Source organism: Hemitrygon akajei, chromosome 3 (assembly GCF_048418815.1).
Source record: "Hemitrygon akajei chromosome 3, sHemAka1.3, whole genome shotgun sequence".
In the NCBI taxonomy this organism is placed as follows: domain Eukaryota; kingdom Metazoa; phylum Chordata; class Chondrichthyes; order Myliobatiformes; family Dasyatidae; genus Hemitrygon; species Hemitrygon akajei.
In genome coordinates, this window is record NC_133126.1 from 118,459,967 (window position 1) to 118,480,615 (window position 20,649).

Sequence of the window (20,649 nt, forward strand, 5' to 3'; positions counted from 1 at the left end):
CTATTTCTCTTCCCACCCTGTCTCTTGCAAAAATGCTATCCCCTTCTCGCAATTCCTCCATCTCTGCCGCATCTGCTCTCAGGATGAGGCTTTTCATTCTAGGACGAAGGAGATGTCTTCCTTTTTTAAACAAAGAGGCTTCCCTTCTTCCACCATCAACTCTGCTCTCAAACGCATCTCTCCCATTTCCTGTACATCTGCCCTCACCCCATCTGCCTGCCACCCCACTCAGGATAGGGTTCCCCTTGTCCTCACCTACCACCCCATCAGCCTCCAGGTCCAACATATAATTCTCCGTATCTTCCGCCACTTCCAACGGGATCCCACTACCAAGCACCTTTCCCTCCCTTCCTCTTTCTGCTTTCCGCAGGGATCGCTCCCTACGTGACTCCCTTGTCCACTCATCCCCCCCATCCCTTCCCACCGATCTCCCTCCTGGCACTTATCCTTGTAAGCAGAACAAGTTCTTCACCTGCCCTTACACTTCCTCCCTCACCACCATTCAGGGCCCCAGACAGTCCTTCCAGGTGAGGTGACACTTCACCTGTGAGTCGGCTGGTATGGTATACTGCGTACGGTGCTCCCAGTGTGGCCTTTTATATATTGGTGAGACCCGACACAGACTGGGAGACCATTTCGATGAACACCTATGCTCGGTCCGCCAGAGAAAGTAGGATCTCCCTGTGGCCACACATTTTAATTCCACATCCCATTCCCATTCTGATATGTCTATCCAATGCCTCCTCTACTGTCAAGATGAATCCACACTCAGGTTGGAAGAACAACACCTTATATACCGTCTGGGTAGCCTCCAACCTGATGGCATGAACATTGACTTCTCTAACTACCGTTAATGCCCCTCCTCCCCTTCTTACCCCATCCCCATAATTCCTCCAGTAATGTAAAATTAATAAAAACAAAAAAACAAGTGTTACATTCCTATTTGGTTAATCATACAATGGCTTTATTTTCAATTAAACTATTCAGTACAGCTGAACTACAATGCAACAACCACAATATTTAATATTGAACAAAGAAAGGCACTTCACAGATTTAAAAAAAAGAAATGGCAGCAACAAAAGATAATGATGCATTTTCTCGACAAAATGACAAGAGGGTGAGGATGGAGTGATGGAATCGATTTCCAAAGGGAAAGACAAGTTTTACCAGGAGTGTGAAATCAGGCCACTTAAAATTGTAAACAGAGGCTAGAAATCATTTACAACTAAAAGAATAAGTGTGCTTGTGCAGTATGGGTCCAACCCATAGTCCAAGATCTCCAGACAAGATTGATTTGGATTCCCGGGACAATGTTAGTACATGGGCTACAGTGATGAACTACTTTGAATCTGGGGATAGGCAGGACAAAAGATGGTGGATCCAAAATTGAACTGTTGGAGGTTCCTTGCCATCCAGGATCAATCTAGAGACCAGCCTGTTAGGATCTGTTTATACCCTGGGTACAACTCATGGTATGGCCATTAATGGGGCTGACCATTAAATGGTCTAGATGCTGACAAACTGGGAAGAGAGCTAATATGGTGCCAATGTTACCCAAAACAAGCCCAGATAGATTTTGTTGATAAGAGCATTGGATTACACTGTTCACAAAGTAAATCAAGTAACAAAATCAGCTTACTCATGTTTTCTAAATGTTTCACGTGGAGATAAAATAACCCTAGCTTCGTAGTCAACTTCAGCACTTTAATTGACATTCACACCAAAAATGCAGCATTAACCCTTGCACTCATGTCCATGCACCTCCCAGACCTTGCTGGATATGGCCTGTCAATGACGACAACGACACACACTAAAGTCTCAAACTAGGGGAAGGGGAGAAGAGAAAATTTGGCTGTAGTTAATTTTGCCAAATATTTATATCCAGATCTTGAAATGAAGACAAGATAAAAAATAATCTGTAGCAACACAGACAAAATGCTGGAGGAACTCAGCAGGCCAGGCAGCATCTATGGAAGAGTAAACAATCGACGTTTCAGGCCGAGACCCTTCATCAGGACCCGATGAAGGGTCTTAGCCTAAAACATTCACAGTCTATTCATTTCCATAAATGCTGCCTTGCCTGCTGAGTTCCTCCAGCATTTTGTCTGTGTCACTTTGGACTTCCAGCATCTGCAGATCTTCACGTGTTTGTGAAGAATAATCTGTGGAGATTCTAATTGTTGAAAAGTTCACGGACACGTTCTGGATGTACACAAAGCAAATGATGAGAAGCGAGCTCACTGAATGGTGGGGAGAAGCATCAGAGAATGAGAGAATGCAAAGTGATGCAGAATTGGCCATCCAGACCACCAGTACTACATAGCTTGCAGTGAATGGCACATACTTATGTGGAATCCTGACATTGTGCACTCATTGCTTGTAGGCAAGTAATGTTTAATTCCTCCATCTTCCTCTTGTCACACACACACACACAGAAATACTTCTTCAAATGAGGAAAAGTATAATCACAAGTGCTATTTATGAATAGTTATCTGCCTAAAATCTTTCCACAAAGAGTAACAAAGAATAACAAACTACAGCTTGTGAGCATGTCTAATGAGAATAGTCAGACCTATTTTTCCACCCAGCTACTCTGAGGTTCAGCTGAAGAGTCAGGGATATTGGCTGCTCCTGCCTCGCATGAGTGCAAGGTTTAATTGATTAGAAGCGAGGAGACTCTGCTTTCTGAGCAGGCTGCTGGCAAAGTCTTGATCACTGTATCTCTGGGCTTGCTGCCTATATGATGCCCTGAGAAAGAGTAAATAAAGAAACACCTGGAAGAAACTCCTGATGAAGGGTTTTGTCCCGAAAAGTCGTTATTACCTCCTCCCATAGATGCTGTCTGGCCTGCTGAGTTCTGCCAGCATTTTGTGTTTTTTAAAGAAACACCTAAAGTCGTACTGTAAAATGACAGTAACAGGAAGAGCAACTGACACCCATGTTGGTCTACATATACTGATGGTAGTTTGTTTAATGGTAGTAATTGAAGTCTGATGCATACATCAGGGTCACCTTCATGTACAGTGGACAGAGTGATATCAATTCACTTCACCTCTGCAGCCAGACACAGTCTGTGTTTCCATGGAAGCAATGGAACCTCATCCTTCTTTGTTCCTTGGTAAGGATTTGCAGCAGCTTCCAATGAAGTGGTTGTACCTTGCATTAGTTTCTTCAAAGATACAGCAGCGCAGTCATACACTGGTAGAGCCACTGTATTGTAGCTTCAGGGAGCTGTGTGTGGTCCTGAATTCTTGTGCTCTCTGCCTGGGGCTTGCAAGTTTTCCCTGTGACCATGTGAGTTCGATACCGGTGCTAGAATTTCCTCCCACGTTTCAAATCCGCGAAGGTTTGTGTGTTAATTGACCAGTGTAAATTCTCCATACAATATAGGTATGTGGCAAAGATTTGGATGACTTGGTGGGAATGTAGATAGAATAAAGGGGGCAAGTGCTTGGATTTTGAACATCTGCAGATTTTCTCTTTATTGTGATAAAGTGGTTTAGGGTAGGAGTAATGTAAAATGACTGGTTGATGGTTGCCATAGATTATTGGGCTGAAGGAATGATTTACATGCTGTATGGCTTGATAGATACAAGAAGGAATTTCTCTCAGGTTCTTACAAATCCATGAGGCAAGTTTTTCAAGGATGCCTTGTGAAAATTGCCTGAATTGATTCTTTGTGCAGTCCTAACTCCCTTCCCATTGTTAGCGTGTCCAGCAGTTTCCTTGAACTTGCATTATAGCCACCTGCCTGTGCATCTGCTTGGATCTGTTTCAACAACACTGCTTCACAAGTCACATCGCAAAACCACTGAATCTTCTTCCTGTTCTTTACACCTTCCCGTTTTGTCTGGTAAATGCTTAGAGCAGGCAGTCCTGTGTCAAATGTCCTTGCAAAGTCAAGACAACAAGCAGTGATGCATCCATTCAAGTTAGCTGGCACACAAGAACACAAGCAGCAGGAACAGGCCACCAGGCCACTCTGACCTGCCCCACCATTCACTATAGCCATGGCTAATCTGGCCCAGGCCTCAGCTCCTTTCTGGGCCAATTCCTTATTTCACCCAGAATTTACTGATTCTTCATGATTGGCAGAAGCGTATTTTCTGTGGCCTCTCCAGCATTTTCCAGAAATTTCTGACCAAAACTTATTTTTGGAGGAGTCTCATTTAATTTCAAGCAGATTCAATTTACGCCAGTCTCACAACAACCATTCCTCTAACAGATTTGCAAATAAGCTGACAATGAGATTGTGGAATTCCTATTTAAGGAAATCCAGCTCACTTTTCGTTAGATTAATATTGGCACAATTCAATTTATGGAGCCAAGCATTTCCAAATATAGATGTGCCAATTAATTTTATTATCTTTATGTTGAAATGAAATGATTCAAAACTGTGATGCAGTGCTTTAGTGAATTCTAGGTATGCATGTTGGATGTGTTGGTGGAAGGAAAGGAAGGTGAAAATGAGAAAATAGAGGTAAAAGCACAAATACCATCTTGCTACAGTGTTCTTCAATATCAAAATACTATAAAGTCAAAATTATTTGAAACTAACAGGAATGGAATTTGTAGTTTCTATAAAAATTGGACACCAAGTTGAAAATTTGTTCCCTCATTCCTACAAAATAACCTGTTTGCTTCAAATCACACTGGACTCCAATGGCCCAGGAAGCACCTGAATCCTCCAATGAAATTTGAAGAGATATTTGATCATAATGTTTCATGCTATTAAGCTCAGAGATCTACTGTGTTATCTTTAATGGAGGAATCAATAGCAAAGAGATAATTTCACTATTTCCAACTGAAAGAAAACAGCACATATTTACCACAATCTAATGAGAATTAATGTCTCTAGAATCTAAGGAGTAAATAAAGAAATTCCAATGATAGAAAGCCTGATGATGTGTTTGCTGTAAGAAGGTGTCACATTTCAAGGATTGATCATACGTGCTGGCAAGGATGAACTGCCATTAAAAAATGTCAATATGGCAGCTCTTGCTCCAAGAAGGCCTGGCCTCTTCATGTGGTACTGGACAGATTAGAATCTTTCAATTGTTCAAACCCACTCACATGAACAGGAACAAGTCTATTTCTTCAGATGAGGTTTGATTGAAGCTTTCAATGTACTGAATGGCAGTGAGTGTGGAAACACTTTGTTCGAGTGTGGAGTCCCTATCAAGAGACCAACTTAATGTTGTTACTTCATTGAAGGAGGAGGGAAGTCATGAAACTTTGTTATGCAGAAAACATTTGAGAGTATGGAATATATTGACCTAGGGAGAGTCTGAAGAAGGAACAAGCAACAATAAGGGGTTATGTGAAGAGACAGGTTTGCAGTGAGTTACTTCTGTATGGCCTTGACAGAGAAAACAGAACTACAGTGGACTAAATGGACAGTTCCTATGATGTTAACATCTATGGCTCAACAGTAAAATTTTTCTCCAATAGAATAAAAAACAACTTTGATGCATGCTGTACTGTCAGGCATAGGACCACGGTACACAGGTTTCCCCTTAGTAGTACCTTCTAAGGGAGAAGTGTCTATAAGTTGGCTTTACCAGATCCTGTGAATCTTTGATGGTGTCAGTATAGGCAATTTCAATCCTGATGTCAGTAAATAAGTGATAAGTGCATGCCAAAGAACTGTTGTAATATTTTAATTACTAACTAGCACAAGCGTAACACAAATGGAAAAGCCACAATGGTATAGCATGAGAGGTAGGGTTTAAGCACGCTTTCAGGCAGTCTAGGGGACTCTGTACTCTACACAATATGTTGGAGCCACACTTATCTGATTGAAGTCTGCACAATGCTATCGTCAGGACAATGCAATTCAAATTCCCGGCAATCTTGTCTCCCAGCTTGAAGAATTTATACACTGCAGACAGACAGTTGTTTATACACAGGCACATTCATACTCATGGGCACCCTTGTACTACAAGCATTAATTCACTCACTCATTCACCCCTCTCTGCTTGAACAGAAGGACATGTAAGAGTTGTGTGCGTCTGCTCTCTCCTCCCTTCCTTCCACACACGCATTCTTCTTCAGTAAATTATGTGTTGATCAGATTTCAACTGTCCTAGCTTTTTGGACTTTGACTCCCTCAAAATGAACAAAGCAACACTAGGACATCGTGGCTGACTCTCCAATGGGTGGCCCCGTCTTTACAATGCGTTAACTTGTGGTGGATTAACTAGCACCATCCTTCCGATGTCTTCGGACTTGTGTTCTCCTTCCACACATCAGCTAGTAGATCCTAAAATGAGAAAGAATATCTCACTGTGAATGACGGCGATGACTCTCGCTTCGAGATCTCCCTATCTCCCTAACATCTTCCAAGGAGAAGCAATGGCATTAGATGCAAGGATCACCAGACCAATGCACTATGAATGAAAAGTTTAGAAAAGGAAAAGTAGAGTGAATTGATAATGAACACTTTGTGAATTATGAGTTATATCTCCACGAGATCAGAGGTGAATGAAAAGTGTGGAGGATAATGAGGAAGAATTAGTATGCATTAGAGACAATATGACCAGTTTTGTGTTTAAATCCAGTGTAGGTTAAGAATACCTACAACTGTAGCAGAAAGGAGAAAATACACCACAAAACTGATGCAGAAGGACACTGATGAGAAGAGAGTTAGAAGTTAGAGGCAAGAAAGGAAACAGCTTTCAGTGGATATGTGCTATATTGTGCTTTATCCAAGATTGTTTGAGAGAATCAACTGAGACTCTTCCAAACACTCCATGGCAGAAAAGAGAGTTTTTTGTGGATGCAGCGTAGACACTTACACTCAATGGGGTGGCACAGTAGTACAAGTAGAAGAGCTGTTGTATTAAAGCAACACAAATTTAAACCTAACTCCAGTGCTGTCGGTGTAGAGCTTGCATATTCTCCTATCTCTCAGTGTGCTAGGTGTTTCAAACATACTGGCAGGTTCATTGCTCACAGCAAACTGACTGCAGTAAATGGTAGAATATGGGTGGAATTGCTGGAATGTGGGGAAAATAAAATGGGATTATGTCCGGACTAGTTGATGGTTACCATGGATTTAGTTTCCTTGCCATATGATTCCATGACACAAGCATACAAGTAATAAGTATCCAAACAGCGAGGAAGAAATCAAAATAACCTCAAATGATTGAGGGGTACTGGTTGTATATCTGAACAGAATGTGGCACTGAAGCTGTGGAGCAGGATGAAAGGCAATGTGGCAGTGGTAGAAATCCTGGTAGCACACAATTCCATGGCAACTGCTCTTACTGTAACTTCCTGAGGAGTGAGGGAAGGTCCCGGGGGTCCTGGTGGTGGTACGTCTGGGAGAAACAGGGGTGCCACTAGAGACCAGAGGCGTTGGGGAGGCAGGTAATTGACAGGACAGGGGCAATGCTTGGGCCCATCAGGGTGGTTGTAGTGGTGATGGCTGGGGTGCGGTGGAAAATTGATGAGATTGTTAAGAAACGCGAAGGGTTAGTTCAAAGGAAGTAAAGGATTAATCACAAAGGGATCACATTCCAGCAAAGTACAATGAAAGCACCGTTGTCTCACAAGGCTGTGAAGGACCAAACATCTGGAAACATTTTGAAGGGAGTGTTGCACAGGGCATGTAATGTGTAGATGATGCAGGATTTGTGTCAAGTGTGTAGGTGTCACTCATGCTGCTAATTGTTTGGGCACATTTCTGGAGTGAAGCTCCAAAGCCTGGGCCTCTGTACCTCCGTCTGCAACTGGATCCTCAACTTCCTCACCAGAAACCACCGCCTGTGCGGGTCGTATATACCATCTCCACCTCTCAAATAATCAATGCCGGCACACTTTAAGGATGGGTGAGCTTAGCACACTTCTCTAATCTCTCTACACGCATGACTTTGCGGCTAAGCACAGCTCAAATGCCATCCATAAATTTGCCAGCAATTGTTGGCAGAATTTCAGATGGTGTCAGGAAGGCATACAGGAGTGAGATAGGTCAGCTGGTTGCGTGGTGTCGCAGCAACAATCTTGCACTCAACGTCAGGAAGACCAAAGAATTTATTGTGGACTTCAAAAAGGGTAAGATGTGGGAACACAGACCAGTCCTCAGAGTGATCAGAAGTGGAAAGAGTGAGCAATTTCATGTTCCAGGGTGTCAATATCTCTGAGCATCTATCCTGGGCCAACATATCAATGCAGCTATAAAGAAGGCATGACAGTGGATATATTACATTATGAGTTTGAGGCGATTTGGTATGTCACCAAAAACATTCGCTAATTTCTACAGATGTACCGTGGAGAGCGTTCTAACTGGCTGCATCATCATCTAGTATGGGGGACCACATCACAAGATCAAAAGAAGCTGCGGAATGTTGTAAACTCAATCAGCTCAATCATGGGTACTCGCCTTCACGGCATCCAGACGTCTTCAAGGAGCCATGCATCAAAAAGGGGGCATCCATCATTAAGAGCCCCCATCACCCAGGACATGCCCTCTTCTCATTGTTATCATCTGGAAGGAGCCTGAAGGCACACACTCAGCGATTCAAGAACAGCTTCTTCCCCTCTGATATCCAATTGCTGAATGGACATTGAACCCATGAATACCTCCTCACTACTTTTTTTATCTCTCTCTTTTTGCACTATTTATTGAATTGGCCAGATTACAATCAAGACCTAACAATAACTTGTTTCCTAGACTTAACAAAATATGTGCCAGGATGCTGGAACAGGGATCCAATTGCAGACCCAGTACTGTGCACACAGTGATACTAATTGAGTAACAAATCCCAAGGTGCAAACCAAGTTGGTGTCAAAGTTCAGGCAGAGATCAAAACATCCAGAGAAATCCAAAAACCAGAATCGGGAAACAGGCAGAGTCAATATTCAGATGGACAGAGTACAGATTCGAATGCTGGAAAGGCTCAGGAAAATTCACTGGCACAATCTGAAAACACAGGACTGAAATACACTGAGCAATAAACAGAGAGGCAGATGATAGGTGGAGCACAATGAGACACAGGTGGCAGGAATACAGGTAATAATGAGAGACTGAGTACTCAGTGATACAGGAGCCGGAGTAGAGCAGGAGTGGGGACAGGAGCACACAGCAATACAAAACCACAGACTGACAGCTCGGGGGAAACACACAAAAAGCCAGAGTTCAACTGGAGGTACTGACAATATGACAGGAACAGAAGGCCAAAACATTCTGGGTGAGATTTTTCAGACAGTAGCACAGATAGGAGAAAGACTGATCTCACATATATTAGATTGTCCAGTTTTATAATTATTCAGATCATATTGGAAAATTATACATATACACAATATAACATGTATATATTGATATGAAATTATACATGAAAATATACTGATGTTAAACTTACATACAATATCTCATTTGTTTTTTGTAACCTAAGATAATTTTTTTAATCTTTTAATTTTTTTAGAACAAAATACATGTAGCTTTATAACGCAGAGTATAAAACGAGTGTACATTATAAGTGATGTAACACACACTCAAAGGTGATGTACATAAGTGCACTACATCTGATAGAACATGCATGTCCATCATACATACACTCTGATGCACAAATATAAACATATCAAAGGGAAGATGGATCAGTAAATGAAATCCAGAAGGCATACTTACCAGTAATTAGTTAATGTCTGAATAACCTTCTGTTTCCTGGAGAAGAGTAAAATGTTATTTTAGTTAACTATTAGACAGATAATGGGTGGCACAGTAGCATAGTGGTTAGTGCGATGTTATTACAGCTTGGGGCGTTCTGTGGTTCAGTGTTGAATTCTGGAGCTGTTCTATGGGGAGCCCCTATTCATCCTCTCCATAGAATGTGTGGGTTTCCCCGGTGCTCCAGTTTCCTCCCACAGTCCAAAGACGTACCGGGTAGGTTAATTTGTCCTGTGATTAGGTTAACTTGATATTCTTATCTGAGTCTGTAAAAGAACTTCGTTTGAAGTCCAATTTGTCACATGACTGATTTTGGCTCTGTCTTACCAACTTTCTGAATAAGAATCCAATCAGAAATAAGAGTTTTGCTTTGCATTTGTATAGTTTTAATATGTGTCTTTTCTGTACAATCAGCTTCTCTGCCATGTAGGCAAAACCTAACCAAGCAGAAATCACCATCGATCATGAGCTTTTCAGAAGATTTATAGTACTGTTCAAGACATGGTGAGATTCACCATGCCATTTCTCGACATGCAAATCTGATTGTGCAGAAAGACTAAACCTCATATTCCCTCACTAACAAACACCCAGCACAAGAAAATAAGAGAGGAGTAAGTCCTCCCATTCAATATCATCATGGCTGATCTTCCCCAGCCTCAACTCCTCTTCTGTGCCAGTTCTCCATAACCCTCAATTCCTTGACGTTTCAAATACCTCAAATACATGAAAGGATCTGGCCTTTACAAGACTCTGGGGAGGAGTGTTCCAGAGATTCACCACTTTCTCTGCATTTCCTTTGCACCTCTGTTTTGCATGACCAGTCCCTTATCTTGTAACTATAACATACAACATGTACAGTTCTTAAAGCCATTCATTATTCAATACCAAATAACTTCCACTGAACTGAATGCATGGGCAACTTAAATCCCCCCTTTCCAATATGTGGGCTGCTGTGCCGTGAGCATGAATACTCACTGGGTGTTCTGTGTATTAGAGGCTCACAAACTTCTTTGTAGCAGGTATCCTGGTGAACTTTATAAATTCTCCTATACCTTAAAAACAGAAGTGAAACGTTAGAACTTCTGAAGATGGAGATTGTATAACAATCAAAAACCCCAACTGTGATCCATAAAATACACACAACAGTAGAAATAAATTTCATAATCTCCTTGGAATCCTGATGCAGGGTCTCAACTCAAATAATCAACTATCTGTTTATTCCACAGATGTTGCCTAACCTGTTGAATTCCTCTAGCAATTCTTCCCTGCTTCAAATCCCAGCATTTGCAGTATCTTGTGCCTACCCTTAATCTACACCATTATTGATTAAGAAGAATATATTTCAAGTCAACCAATCATTATTACCAGGTTCCCTTAGAGATTAAATATCTATCAATCTTAGCCTTGAATCAACTCAGTGAAGGAACATTTATAGTCCTTTGAAAACTTAAAACTTCTACATAAGAAAATTTCTCCTCATTTCATTTCTAATCGACTAGTCCCTTATCCAGCAGAAGGAGAAGTGTAATGACCCCTACACTTCTGAACTCCAGTAAGTTTAGGCTAGTCTGTCTCAGTCCTTTTTCATAGAAAGATCTCATCGCTGAAATCAGTCCAGTGAATCTACACTCTCCTGACTCCATCACAAATAAGTTTCCACCAAGATCAATACTACCTTGGCCACAGTTCCCAACTTTTATGCTCCAGTTATTTTGCAATGAAGTAGTCCAATCTCCCAGATAATTTCGAAAGTTTTGGCTGCTTTCATTCTCCCAACAAATTACATATCAAAGATTTACCACATTTATACTTCCCATCTTCCACCTTCTTTCCCACTCACTTACCCAGAACATATGCTGATTAGTTTTGAACTCCTCAAGGCTCACTGCTCTATCCAGTTCTTAGAAACTTAGATACACCACATCTTTCTCTTCATAGAGCCACCAAGCACAGGAACTGGCCTGTTTGTCCATGCCAACCACGAAGTATCGATTCCATCTTACCAGCATTTGGCCCACAGCATTTTATATTTTGGAGAGTCAATTATTTGTCAATTGCTTCTTAAATGTTGTGAAACTACTTAACCTTAAGTGGTATATTTCCAATTGCAACCAGCCTCTGGGTAAAAAAAATCCTTCATCCTCTTTACATCCTATCTAAAACTATGCATTCTTGTTTAGGTCATCTTTGTTATGGGGAAAAGTTCTCACTGCCCACCCTATATGTTCTTCATAATTTTGTATATTTCTATTAGGTCCCCCCCACACATCGTCCAACCTACCTCTCTACAGGTCCTCTGCTCCAAGGAAAACAGACCCAGTCTAGCAGGTCTCTTCTTATAATGGAAATGTTCCATCCTATTTAAATGATTAATTTAAGTGTTGAAGATCTGAGGGTCCAGTATTGTTCCTGGTGGCACCCCATTGGTAAGACTGTCAGTCTAAAAATGCCCCATTTATTCCTAAACTCTGAGTTCTATCCTTAAACTCAATATTCAGTTTTGCTAATATGTTACTTCTAATCCTTAATTTGTACAGTAACCTCTTCATCAAATAACTTCTGAAAAACTATAACAATACAACTTTCACTGTTTCACTCTTATCTGGCCTATTACATACTGTATATCCTCACAAAAGTTTCATTAAGCTTCACCAATGCCTCTCCAGTCTTTCCACATCCTTTTACTTTTTCCCTCTCATTTCCCTTTCATCTAGTTTGTTTTGATTAGAAAAACCTTCAATACCATGTCTAAATTATTCAGTACATTAATAGAAATGGCAGATGCATGGATAAGAAAGGTTAGCAGGCATACGGGACCAACTCAGATAGACATTGCGGTCATCATAGACAACCCCCAAGGAGCCTGATTTCATGCTGTATAACCCTGAGAAGAACTTTCTGTACGTGCATTGAGACCTTTGCAATTTCACACTCTATCACCAGACAGAAATATGTATTTACTGACTCTATTTGCATTAAGCATTCAATTTCTTAAATGAACCTCAGGATTATTCAAACGTCCATTGTAGCTTTAATCCATAAACACATGGATTCACAAAACGATAATCATAAGTAAGCTGAAACTTACGTAAATTGGAAAACACTGTCCTCCCACACTGGAACAGATTTTGTTTCAGAGTATAGGCGTGTGCAAGGGTGTGGCAGTTTCTTGCATACTGAAAGGAAAATCAAAGAAGATTTAACAACACAGCACCGTATTAAAAAGCATTCTATTACAGTTTACACTCATCCCAGACCCAAAGGTCCGTCCCACTTTTCACATTACATTATTATCATAAAAATCTGAAGGACTTCACTGAAGGTCCATGACAGGCAAAGATTAATCCCAGCTTTTATAAATCGAGCTCTCAATTATGAGTCTACCTGTTACAAAACATGTGCTTGCAAGTTTCCAATTGGTGCCAGTTAGATCTTATCCTCAGACAAGGTACACATAGAATTTAATGGATTTTAGCCTTTTCTTACACAATTCACAGTTTTTCCCCTTGAATCCCTTTTCACAGTCGCACATATACGAGTTTATTCCCTTCACGCAGGTACCTCCATTTTTACAAGGGTTGGAGGAACATTCCTCAAATTCATCTGTAAATAGAGAAGTCATAGCTGGAGGTGAAAAACAGAGACTGCCTATTCTATGCTAACACTTCATAACCTACTCCTAGGAAACAAATCCCCTGTCTCCATTCACAGCCCATCCACTCCTAAATATCAACTCCACACTGCCTATCCCACTACCAGATCCACTCTCACATGCACAGAACGTTCCATTCCCAGATACCAGACCCACGCTCACCCCCACACAGCCCACTCACTCCCAGATACGACACTAGCCCGCACATAGACTGTCCCATCCAGATACCAGCCCCCACCCTCATGCTTCCTCTCCCATTTCCTGATACCAGCCTTTCCCCCACCCTCACCTTCGCATAGACTGTCCCACCCGACCTCGTCCTCACAAAAGCTGTCCCTCTGCCAGATACCAGCCCTCCTTCACCTACGTGCTTTCCCTTCCTAAATTTTTCAGCCACTCATGATGTGATAAATGCAAACTCATTGAATTCCTTCCAATCCTCTATGTATCTTATCCAAAGGCTCTTAGAAAATTCCATTGATGTTTATGAAAGTTCTCAGAAGTCTCTAAAACTAATCATTGGTGATCAGGCCTTCACATCTCTGCATATTGAGTCTAGTCTGACATGGGTCAATATGATGAATTGAACACACATAGAGCTGTCTAACACATAGCTAGCAATTATCAGGCCAGTTATCTTCCCCTTCAAGGGGTATTTGAAATTGTGTTGTGCATTGAATATTTAAGTAATATTTGAATAATTTGTCTATATATATATTGCTTGATTAAGTTTTCTTGTTCATTTAAATAATTATTTATGGGTTATATGTATAAGTATGTGAATTGCATACGTCACACACCATCATGTGATATGTGTGCACCTAGCTTAAAAGACAAAACTGCACCTGTGTTTTCAGACTCCCATACCTTCGTAATGTTTTGAAGTTCCAAAACACAACATTGGTGATGAGGTATTTTTAAAATGAACCAGAGACGACTACCGACCTGTGTAAGTGCAGCAGGGTGTTTGAACTAAAAAAAAATGCAGTGAGGAGTGCTAAAGCAAAGCAGCAAGGGAAAGCAAAAGGGAAGATACGATCAAGTTTTTAAAAAAAGGCAGCAAATAGAAGAATTCAGGGTTCATAAAAGGTGTTAGTAATCATTAAAAAAAATCAGGAATGGCTGGCTACATTGGGAAGATTGACAAGTGTGATAACACTACGGGTAAATGGGTCATGTATATTGAGCTATTGGAATAGTATTTTGAAGAAAATGAAATAACCAAACAGAAGGGACTGTCAATTTTGAAAAGTGCATTGGGTTTAAAGGCATACAGTTTGCTTCAAACTTTGACAGCTCCAACCAAACCGTAAGAAACAAGTTTTGCTTCTATTGTAAAAGTAATGCAGGAACACTTAGAATTGAAGCCATTGTTGACCGCAGAATGCTGCAGGTTTCATTAGCGGAATCAAAAAGGGGAACCATTTCAGTGTACATGACTGAATTGAAGAGATTGTCTGAGCATTGTCAGTTTGGTAATGGGCTTAAAGCTGCATTGAGAGATCATGTAGTTTGTGGAATCTTAAAAGAAAGCATTCAAAATGACTGGGATATATCTGTTTCAATGGAAACCACAGGCAGAGACACAATTGAGTTGCAGTCAGGAATGTAAGTGACTGTAAACAAAATTGCAACATCCAAACAGAAGCCGGCCCGACTGAACAAATTGTGTTACTGTTGCGAGGTCAGCAGGAGACGCTCATGGAGTGAGCATTGTTTCAGATTCGCTCCATAACCTTTACTTTTTTTAACCTATGATCACCCTTATTTAACTTATTTTTACCTACACCAAAAGATTCTTGCTACTTTTTTGGACTTATCTTTAAGAGTTTATTGTGAATTTTGAAGAAATGAATACAGAAATGGCTCTTAGATCTAAAGGGCGAGAACCTGGGAAAGATTCTAACGGGAACGGGAAGAAGAAAAAGACCGATCCTAAATGCACTGAATTGACTTATGAAATGTTATTGGAGGTTTTAAATGAAAAATTTGAAGAACAACGACAAATTTTCAACCAAGATATAAAGGCTTTTCAAGATTATATGGATAAGATGGATTCAGTAGTTAACCAGCAGCAAGTTCTAATCGCAACTTTGCAAGAGGATGCTCGGAAGCGAGACTTGATAATCGAAAAACTGGAGCAGAAATTACTTTCGATGATTAAACAGGTGGAAACACTTAAAGCCAAGAGTGTCGACTTTGAGAATCGGTCCAGAAGACAGAACTTACGCAAACCTGGTCTCCCGGAAGGTGGACCCCTCGAAGTACTTTGCTCAACTTTTAAAGGATGCGTTCCCTTCTGTATTCCCAGACAGTCCTCCGTTACTCGATCGTGCTCACAGAATTATGCGTCGATCACCAAGTGCTTCAGCTAAACCACCGGTTGTAATTGTCCGATTTCATTATGTGCATGTTAAAGAGCAACTTATTCGTGTGGCTCGGCGTGTAGGGATGGTCAAATTTCAAGAATTCAATTTTCGATTAGTGGAAGATTTTAGTCCAGAAGTAATGAAGGCAAGGCTTTTTAAACCTCTGATGTCCGAATGTTATGAGAAAAATCTAAAACCTGCGCTCTTATACCCTGCGAAGCTCAGAATATCGCCTCCGAATGCACCACGGCGTGTTTTCCTTTCTACATCTGAAGCGAGAAGCTTTTTGAATGAGAAATTCCCTACTGCTACGGATTCTCATCTCTAATAAATGAATGATTTTGATCATGCAAGATGGTTTTTATTTCCAAAACCAGATTTTGTTTTTGGCTATTGGTGTAGGTTTACTCTATATTTTATACTCTAGTTAAAGTTTTTTTTTGATGTACTAATCTTTTTATTTTACTTACTTCAATCACTGTACTTTAGCTTTGGTCATTTTTATTAATCCTTCGAAGGTGAATTTTTTTTACTAAGATGGCGGTTTCTTCTCTAAAATATTTTTGGCTTTTTTTTGATTTTGCCATTTTTTTTCTCTCGTCTTCTTCCTATAATGCATTTCTTATCACAGTTTAAATTTTTTTTGGTTTGTTTGGGTTTTAACCCAATTTATAAGTTACTAGTGATTATATTCTTTTTGTTTTTTTTATTAGCAATTATATTAAGAAGTTTGGTTTTAGTATAGTGATTACTAATTTCTTTAGAGTTTGGGTGGATCTTTTTTATCCTTTATATACGGAGTTACCTTCTGCTGATATGGGGGTAGATTTAGTTTCATTTCTCTTTTTTCCCAGCCTTCTCCTGGCTGGGGAGATCTTTTCTCCTCTTGGGTGGGGGGTGGATGGTCTTTTTCTAAATCTTATGTTCTTTACACCAGTTTTTTTTTAGTTTCTTCATTTGGGCTGATTTTAAACTACTAAAATGTCCGCGATGTCGTCACTTCTGGGTCCGCCCCTTATTTTTGTTCCTCTTCCGGGTGCATGAGTTCATAATTTGGTTAACCCTTTATATACCAAAGGGTTGATTTCAGAAATATGGCTCAGACCATTAATTTTATCTCTTGGAATACTAATGGCTTAAACCATCCGATTAAATGGAAAAAGATTTTCAAAGTATTCCAAAGACTCAATGCACATATTATTTTTGTACAAGAAACTCATGTGAGGAAAGAGGACAATTATCACTTTTTTAGGTTTTGGAGGGATCAACAGTACCATTTGAATTCGAATGCTAAAGTAAAGGGAGTTTCAATTTTTATTGACTCCTCTATTGCATTTGTCCAACACGATATCTTTTCGGATCCGAATGGTAGAATTTTATTAATTACTGGCTTACTTTTTAACAAAAAGGTTGCTATGGTTAATGTTTATGCTCCAAATGTGAATTATCCCGATTTTTTAAAGTCCTTATTTACTTCTCTACCTAATCTAAATGAATATAAGTTAATAATGGGTGGTGACTTTAATTGTTGTTTAAATCCTTTGTTGGACAGATCTATATCTACTCAGACTTTACCTCATAAGTTGGCCACTTATATTAGCTCTTTTTTGACTGATAATGGAATTTTTGATATTTGGAGATTTCGGCATTCTAAGGACAAAGAGTTTTCATTTTTCTCACATGTTTATCATTCCTACTTGAGAATTGATTATTTTTTTTATTGATTCTTGTTTTATTCCATCGGTAATTGGTTGTAATTATGATATTATAGCCATCTCTGACCATGCTCCATTAAAACTTTCTATTAAATTTACAGATACAGCTTCTAGTGCTAGACAATGGCGATTTGATTCTACCTTATTGCAAGATCCAGATTTTATTAAATTTATGAAGGAACAGATCGATTTCTTCTTTTCAACTAATTCCATGGATGATATTTCTTGCGGAACACTTTGGGACACTTTTAAAGCATATATACATGGACAGATTATCTCCTACTCCGTTGGTCTGAGAAAATGCATTAAGAAGGAAACTCTTTTATTGGTTGATAAAATTAAAGAGATTGACAAGAAATATTCGACTACTCCTAGTAACAAGCTTTACAAACAAAGGGTTGAACTTCAAACGGAACATAGTTTATTACTTACATCTTCGATTGAAAATCAATTAATGAAAACCAGATCTGATTTTTATATACATAGTGATAAATCGGGTAAACTGTTAGCTAGTCAATTGAAGAATGCTTTTGTTAAACACCAAATTATTAAGATTCGTCAGCAGAATGGGGATCTGACAGTTAACCATGATGAGATAAACAAATCATTTCAAGATTTTTATACCTCCCTGTATCATTCCGAATTCCCTCATGATTATAATACCATGTGTGAGTTTCTTGGGAAATTGAATTTTCCAAAATTATCATCAGATGATCTTTCAATATTAGAAACTCCTACTACGGATGAAGAAATTAAAGGGGCTATTTCCTCTATGAATTCTGGGAAAGCAGCAGGTCCAGATGGGTATACAGTAGAATTTTTAAAATGTTTTTCCGCTACTCTTTCTCCTTGGTTATGCAGGGTTTTTGAAGAAGCAATTAGATTGGGTAATCTGCCACAACCTTTTTATAGAGCTTCCATTTCTTTAATATTGAAGAAAGATAAAGACCCTACTGACTGCATCCTATAGACCAATATCTTTATTGAATGTAGATTCCAAGATTTTTTCCAAGTTACTGGCATCCAGGCTGGAGAAGGTATTACCCCAAATTATTTCGGAAGATCAAACTGGTTTTATTAAAGATCGCTATTCTTTTTTCAATGTTAGGAGATTATTGAATATTGTTTATACTCCTTCACATAGCACTTCAGAATATGTCATTTCACTAGATGCGGAGAAAGCATTTGATAGAGTTGAATGGCCATACTTATTTACTGTGCTTGAGAAGTTTAATTTTAGTCCGACATTCATTTCCTGGATTAAATTGATATATCATACTCCAGTAGCCTCGGTGTTTACTAACAATCAAAGATCTCCCTTTTTTCGTTTATTTCGGGGTACTAGACAAGGCTGTCCTCTTAGTCCATTATTATTTGATATTGCTTTAGAACCCTTGGCAATTGCTATCAGAGAATCACAGAACATTTTTGGCATTAATCGTGGGATGGATATACATAAGCTATCATTATATGCAGATGATTTATTATTATTTATTTCTGATCCTGAGAAATCCATTCCCGCAGTTATATCATTGTTGGCTCAATTTAGTAATTTTTCCGGGTATAAATTAAATCTTAATAAGAGTGAATTGTTTCCTTTAAATAGACAGGTTCCAATTTATGGAAATTAGTTAATGACTCTTTTATTTACTTAGGGATTAAAATCACAAAAAACTATAAGGACTTATTTAAGGTTAATTTTTTACCCCTAATCGATCAGATTAGATGTTTGTTTACTAAATGGTCATCAGTATCTTTATCTCTGATAGGTCAGATTAATGCTATTAAGATGGTTATTTTACCCAAGTTTTTATATATATTTCAAGCGGTACCAATTTTTATTCCAAAATCTTTTTTTGCTAATGTTGATTCAAAAATTTCCTCATATATATGGCAGAATAAAAATCCTAGATTAGGTAAAAAATATTTACAGAAGGCAAGGAAGGAAGGTGGATTGGCATTGCCTAATTTTAGATTTTATTATTGGGCAGTTAATATCCGATATTTGATATGTTGGTTAAAGGATTGGGATTTATCTTTTAGCCCTCATTGGGTGTACCTGGAAATTAAATCTGTACAAGGATTTTCATTGAGTTCTATTTTAGGGTCTTCTCTTCCCTTTGCTCTTTCTAAATTGCCAAAACGAATTGACAATCCGATATTTAAACATACTTTATGTATATGGTTTCAATTTCGGAAATTTTTTGGGTTGACTCAGTTTGTTTTAAATATTCCTATTGTATCCAATTGCTTTTTTTATCCTTCTATTATAGACCAAGCTTATTCAGCTTGGAAGACTAAAGGATTACTACGATTTTCCGATTTATTTTTGGATAATTGTTTTATGTCTTTTGAACAATTATCTAATAAATATAATTTGTCTAGATTTCATTTTTTTAGATATTTACAGATAGGAATTTCTTAAACACTGTACTTCCTACTTTTCCAAATTTTGTGTCTTCAGGTATTTTGGAGAATTTGTTTGAACTAAATCCTTCTCAGAAAGGGCTAATATCAAAACTTTACAATATAATTATGAAGATACGTTCAGAGCCCTTCTATAAGATTAAAAATGATTGGGAAAGAGAACTTAACCTTACTATCCCTATTGAGAATTGGGATAAAATTCTTCAATTAGTTAATACATCATCTATATGTGCTAAACATTCATTAATACAGTTTAAGGTTGTGCATAGGGCTCATATGTCCAAGGATAAATTGGCTCATTTTTATTCCTATATAAATCCTATTTTTGACAGATGTCATTCTGAGATAGCGTCTTTAACTCATATGTTCTGGTCATGTCCGCTTTTGAAAAAATATTGGAAAGACATTTTTGATATTATTTCTACGGTATTGAACATTGATTTACAACCTCATCCTATTACTGCAATTTTTGGTTTACCAATGATGGACTCACTCCATTTATCCTCTTCTGCTTGTCGAATGATTGCATTTCTTACATTAATGGCTAGAAGATCTATTTTGTTGAATTGGAAAGAAATTAATCCTCCTACCATATTTCACTGGTTTTCTCAAACTATGTTATGTCTAAATTTAGAAAAAATTAGAAGTGATGTATTTGATACTTCTATTAAATTTGAAAAGATATGGAGACCATTTATTCAATATTTTCATATGATGTAATATGACCCTGTTCCAAGCCTATTTGTTTTTCCAGTTTCAATTTTATATATGTTGAGAGGATCGGAGTTGACGACACTGATGATTTTGTATTTTTGTGAG

General features: G+C 38.8%; 1 protein-coding gene across 2 annotated transcripts in view; it reads right to left on the minus strand.

Annotated features, from left to right (window-relative positions):
* Positions 1-5,644: 5,644 nt before the first annotated feature.
* The window catches only part of sned1 (sushi, nidogen and EGF-like domains 1), a 147,675-nt gene continuing 132,670 nt past the window's right edge, over positions 5,645-20,649 (minus strand). For both annotated transcript variants that reach the window (XM_073040661.1, XM_073040662.1), the window contains exons 25-29: positions 13,154-13,270; positions 12,756-12,843; positions 10,643-10,719; positions 9,629-9,664; positions 5,645-6,262 (exon numbers count right to left, since the gene is read on the minus strand). In XM_073040661.1, the coding sequence (XP_072896762.1) occupies positions 9,639-9,664; positions 10,643-10,719; positions 12,756-12,843; positions 13,154-13,270 (308 nt within the window). In that variant the 3' untranslated portion in view covers positions 5,645-6,262; positions 9,629-9,638. The remainder of the gene's footprint in view (positions 6,263-9,628; positions 9,665-10,642; positions 10,720-12,755; positions 12,844-13,153; positions 13,271-20,649) is intronic.